This window comes from Notamacropus eugenii, chromosome 5 (genome assembly GCF_028372415.1).
Source record: "Notamacropus eugenii isolate mMacEug1 chromosome 5, mMacEug1.pri_v2, whole genome shotgun sequence".
NCBI classification, from domain to species: Eukaryota; Metazoa; Chordata; class Mammalia; order Diprotodontia; family Macropodidae; genus Notamacropus; species Notamacropus eugenii.
Genome location: NC_092876.1, coordinates 94,619,124 through 94,624,575, shown reverse-complemented (window position 1 = coordinate 94,624,575; position 5,452 = coordinate 94,619,124). Strand labels below are relative to the sequence as shown.

Sequence of the window (5,452 nt, the reverse complement as noted above, 5' to 3'; positions counted from 1 at the left end):
CTCCTTCATCTACCAGTATAATTCAGTAATTATTCAACTCAATTCTGGGCAAAATGGCAAGAGCTTTCTTGGCTCTGGACTTCTCGAACTTTCACTTCACCTTTATTAAATCTTCCTTTTCTAATTCTTTGGCATTGCCTTTGTGACATAGGAAGACTTTCTACAGTCTTTTGGCAGAGTGGCTCTGCCTGTCCCATCAGGAATGCCACAATAATCCCAGGAGCTAACATTTGGTAGATTTTTCAGACTCAGCCGAAGTGCTCACCACTTTAGTCAGGAAATGGTGTCTTGTTTATAAAGTGGATGATCATGGAGAACTGCTTCCCATCTACTTTAATAATAGTGTGGGGGAAAGACTGAAGAGCATGGAAAGTTTGTTTGAAGTCTTCCATGTGGAACATGGCTGGTGTGATGAGCAGTTTCAGAGGTTGATGCTGCATTGCCTGGAAGGCAAGGAACAAATACTAAGCACCTACTATGTTCCAGGCATTTGTAAAAATACTTTACAAATGTCATCTCATTGGAAGAGATTCAGTTTGAAATAAGAGGCCCCTTGTGTCTAAAATGACTTTGAGTGAAGGTAAGTATAAGAGAAGCAACACAAAGACTAGGAAAAAATAGACATAGTTCCAAATGAGTGGTGGTTAATCCAGAGATCAAGTGAATCTTGCCTCTAGATAAAAGAATTGGGTAAATGACATAGTAGTTAGGTGTTGACTTTTTCACAGTCTTATGTCCTGGATTCTGATTGTGCACAGGATCCAAACTACTTCCTCTTGTTTTTACCCACATAAGTGAAGGGGACACATGTAAAATGATCTCTAATGTTCTTGCCAGTTCAAAAATCTCTTATCTCATAATTCCCTGAAATTCACAGACAAGGACCTCAGTTCTCAACATAAATGTTTGGGCCTAATAACCCTCTTTCCATTGGAGAAACAAGCATCATGTGCTATGCTGCTCAGCTCTCAGTAGCAACCTAATTGAACCACAATGTCCAGTTTAGAAACCATTTGTCCTTTCATTGTCTCATTAGATCTTTAAGGGAAGAGCAGGAACAATCATCCCTGTTCTGTAGATTAAGAAGTTGAGGTCTAGAGAAGAGAGTAACTTGCCCAGGATTACCTAGGAGTTAGTAGTAGAGTCAGTACTCACAACTTGGTCTCCTGCTCTGCTCCTCCTTCCCTCACCCCTCCCCTCCAACTATATCTCTGTTCATATACTTTTACCTCTGCTTCAAGAGTTAAATTTTCTGAAGGTTATTTATGTCTCTCTCCCCAGACACTGAGTTTACATGGAGATATATATTTTTTTATCTCTCCATCCCACCTTGGAGAATTTCTTGTCCCAGTGGAGCAGTCATTAGAGCAAGGATAATAAGTCAGCTAGCCATCTATTTCCTAAGCCCTGTAGGAAGAGGAGCCACAATGACCTTTATCATGTCCCCCAATCTTTGGTAAGTTGTGTCTATGTTGAGGGAAGAAGTCAGTCCTTTTGTGCACAACATGCAGTGGGTCCAGCTCTGTGAGAGACACCTGGAGGGAATAGTGAGGATGTCACAAGCTGAATCTTACATATCTCTTTGTTCAATCCTCCCCCAAACCCTGCAGTTCAGGTGATGCAGACATCATTATCTTCCCTTAACAGAAGAAGAGACAGGTCCAGAAATGTAGAGATGCTAGCTTGAGGTGATCCAGTTTGGAAGTGGTAGAGGATCCTTGGACTCATGGGGGAAATGTAGTAACCCCGTGAATGCTGTGATCTTCTATTAACTTCTATTAACTAATACCCACAGAAACCAAGACCTGTAGAATGTTCTTGACTCCAGAGGTTGTTCACTTGTAAATCCATTCTAAATTGTTCTGTGTGAAGGAGAAATCTGCTCCCTTTTATCATATCTCCAGAGTTTCTTCTGACTCTCAAATTTTATGATTTCAGAATGGGAAAAGACTTTATTTCAATCTTACCCCTTAACTTCATAGGTGAGGAAACTGAGGCACGGAGAGGGAAAGTATCTTTCCCAAGATCTCATAGTGAGCAAGTTGCAGAGTTTAGACTAGAATCTACTTGTCTTCTCACTCCCAGCTCAGTGTTCTTTCCATGCTCTCTATAGTCAGTGTACAAATATGCTCTAAAGTATCCCTGAGAGGTTTTCTTTCAGCTCCTGATTGAATATGTACAGTAACAGTGAACTTACTACCTCTCAAGGCACTCCCATTTTATTGTTGGATGGTTGTAATTGTACATTCTCAAGTTTTCCAGATACTAAATTCCTACAGGCTGAAGGAATACTGGGCTCAGATGTAATGTCTTTTAAGTTAACTCCAGATGGAATCCTATAGCACACGACTTTGGAAAAGGACTAGGAGAACTCCCAGTTAGACAAGATTCAAAAAGAAAACCCTTAGTAATAATTGATCAGCCCTTTCTTCACAGTACCTCTTTGATGCAGGTAGTACAAATGATAATGATAAAAAAAAGGGTGTATGTGTGTGTGTGAGTGTGTGTGTGTATTTATGTGTAGCCCTTTGAGGTTTGCAAAACACTTTAATGTGTTATTTAATTTGATCCTTACAACAACTCTGGAGGTAGTTGCTACTATTATCCCCATTTCACGAATGAGGAACTGAGGCTGAAATAGGTTGCCTGAGATTGCACTATTAGTCAGGTATTTGGTAGGGCATTTGAATCAATATCTCCTGATTCCAAGTCCAACACTATTTTCTCGTTAATTGCCTAATCTCATGATAGCCCTATGCTTAGCACTTGGAGAGGTACACTCTTTACATAAGACAGTTTCTGCTCTCATGGAGCTTGCTAATTGGTAGGGATATGTGACACATACATTGATAACTGAAATGAAACAATGATATCCGAGGGGTTTAAAGAGATGCAGGCAAAGTACTTTGTGATATACAAGGCAGATAATTTTTTTTTTAACAAACTGTTATGTGGTTCAGGTAAGTATTTATTAGGGAACTATCATTTGAACTGAGTTAAAGAAGAATTGATAGGAATTCAGCAGGTGCAGGGAAGGGGGTGGAGGATGATGGCATAGGGAGGGAGGGTATTTGAGGCAAAGGGAGCATCATACTCAAAGGCAGAGATTTGAGGGCTTATAGCATACTTCAATGGGACAAAGAATAGTCTGGTTGGAGTATAAACCATGAGGAGGAAAGTAATATAAAATAAGTCTAGAAAGGCAGGTTGTGGAGGACCTTAAATGGCAGACTAATAGAAAGTGTTTGAAGGGCTTTGAGCAGAGGAGTGATTGATCAGTCAAAGATCTGTTCAAACTCTGAGATTCTGTTTGGCAACATATGAAGTCCCACTGGCTTTGGGCTTGTGCTAGGGTGGTACCAATGGAAATCAAGAAGGAACAGATACAAAAGATAGTCTGGGGGAAGAACTGATAGAATTGGCAGCTGATTGACCTTCATCTTTTAAATCATCTTTATGAAGACTTTATGAAGTCCAGACTATCTGGCCCTTTGAACATGTGAGTAATCTCAGACAGACAGAAAGACAGATGGAAAGAAAGCCAAACGAGAGAGTAGGCAGGAGACCAGTAGGAGGTAAGTAGTATGAAGTAGATAACTTTTCAAACTTTGCTACTGTAAAACAAAGTCAGAGACCATCTTGTCCCTCTCCCTGCCTCTACTACATGAGAATACCTAAGTTAGACTAATGGAAGGTACTGAAGGCTCTTATTCTTCAGAAAAGGGGATTGTTTTTTTCTCACAACCCCCCATCTCTCTAGGAGTTATTCTTAAGGCCTAATTTGGATACCTTATACTGTCTTTTTAGCCCTGCCTCTATAGAGATGGATCCTAGATGCCTCCTTTTCTCCATGGCACACTACCTGGAACTCAGAGAAAGCCAGTGATATCCCCTGTCCTACCTCCATTCTACTGGAGGAAACAACCCTTTTCTTCCCCTTTCCTACACGGAGACATGACACTCTACAACCACAGCCATGTTAGTCCTACCACCTTCATCCTGATGGGCGTCCCGGGCCTGGAGGTCTCCCACTTCTGGATTGCATTCCCGTTCTGCTCCATGTATGTCATGGCTGTCTTGGGCAACCTGACTGTCCTACTGGTGGTCTGGACAGAGCCAGGGCTACACCAGCCCATGTACATCTTCCTCTGCATGCTCTCTGCCATCGATTTGGTTCTCTGCACCTCCACAGTGCCTAGGCTCCTTGCTCTCTTCTGGGCAGGCACAACTGAAATCACATTTGGTGCCTGTGCTACACAGATGTTCTTCATTCACGGCTTCTCAGCTGTGGAGTCAGGCATCCTGCTGGCCATGGCCATTGATCGGTATGTGGCCATCTGCCGTCCTTTACACTATGGTACCTTGCTGCCATTGGGGACTGTGGTTCGTATGGGTATGGCTGCCACATTCCGGGGCCTCGGGCTCATGACCCCCCTGACCTGCCTCCTGGCGAGGCTACGTTACTGTGGCCGGGTGATTGCTCACTCTTACTGCGAACACATGGCTGTGGTGAAGCTAGCGTGTGATGACACACGTGCCAATAATGTATATGGAATCACTGCAGCTACATTGGTTGTAGGCACTGATTCCATCTGCATTGCACTCTCCTATGCTCTCATTCTGAGGGCAGTGTTAGCACTTTCCTCCAAGGAAGCAAGAGCCAAGACCTTTGGGACTTGTGGTTCCCACCTTGGGGTCATCCTGCTTTTCTACACTCCAGGGCTTTTTTCTTTCTATACCCAGAGGTTTGGGCAACATGTACCACGCCATGTGCATATACTCTTGGCTGACCTGTATCTTGTGGTGCCACCTATGCTGAACCCTGTTATTTATGGCATGAAGACCAAACAGATCCGGGATGGAGCATTGCGGCTGCTACAGAGGGGCCCAATTCAGGACTAAAATCTGACCTCTTGCAGATCACACCACATCTCTGACCTCATTTTTCCTGCTGTGAAAATAATCACTGCTCTCAGGAAAAGACATGAGATCCCTGTCTACAGGGAAGCATGGCCCTGTGCTAATGGAAAAAGATAAAGGCCTATACTCAGGGATCCCATCCTTTGACAGTCTGGGGCAAGAGCATGGTAACAGTACTCTGTCCTCAAAGAGCTCTCAGTTGAATGGGGTACCATATCCTTGGAGAAACACCCATTTGAAAGTCTGAGAGCTAAGACTGGACATTCTCAGGGCATAGACAGAAACAGAGAAAAATAGAAATGGGTGAAAATGAAGACGATATAGACAAGTTCATTGGTGCCAAGAGAAAATGGAATGGGAGAGATCAGCTATAAAATGGGGCAGAGGGTTGGATTATATGACTTCTAAGGCAATGCCATCAATTTCAAATAAAAACAGATCCCTTAGGGAGCCCATGACTGAGAAAACCACAAATTAACATTATTTATGACATATTATATTTTTATTTATTTGTTTAAACATTTCCCAATTA

General features: G+C 42.6%; 1 protein-coding gene across 1 annotated transcript; it reads left to right on the top strand.

Moving 5' to 3' along the window:
- Positions 1-3,954: 3,954 nt before the first annotated feature.
- LOC140507631 (olfactory receptor 52P1-like) lies at positions 3,955-4,902 on the top strand. Its single transcript, XM_072615647.1, has one exon. The coding sequence runs from the start codon at positions 3,955-3,957 to the stop codon at positions 4,900-4,902; it is 948 nt and encodes a 315-aa protein (XP_072471748.1).
- Positions 4,903-5,452: the final 550 nt, after the last annotated feature.

Coding starts and splice junctions, on each gene's coding strand:
- LOC140507631 (XM_072615647.1), top strand. CDS start 3,955: ATGACACTCTACAACCACAGCCATGTTAGTCCTACCACCTTCATCCTG.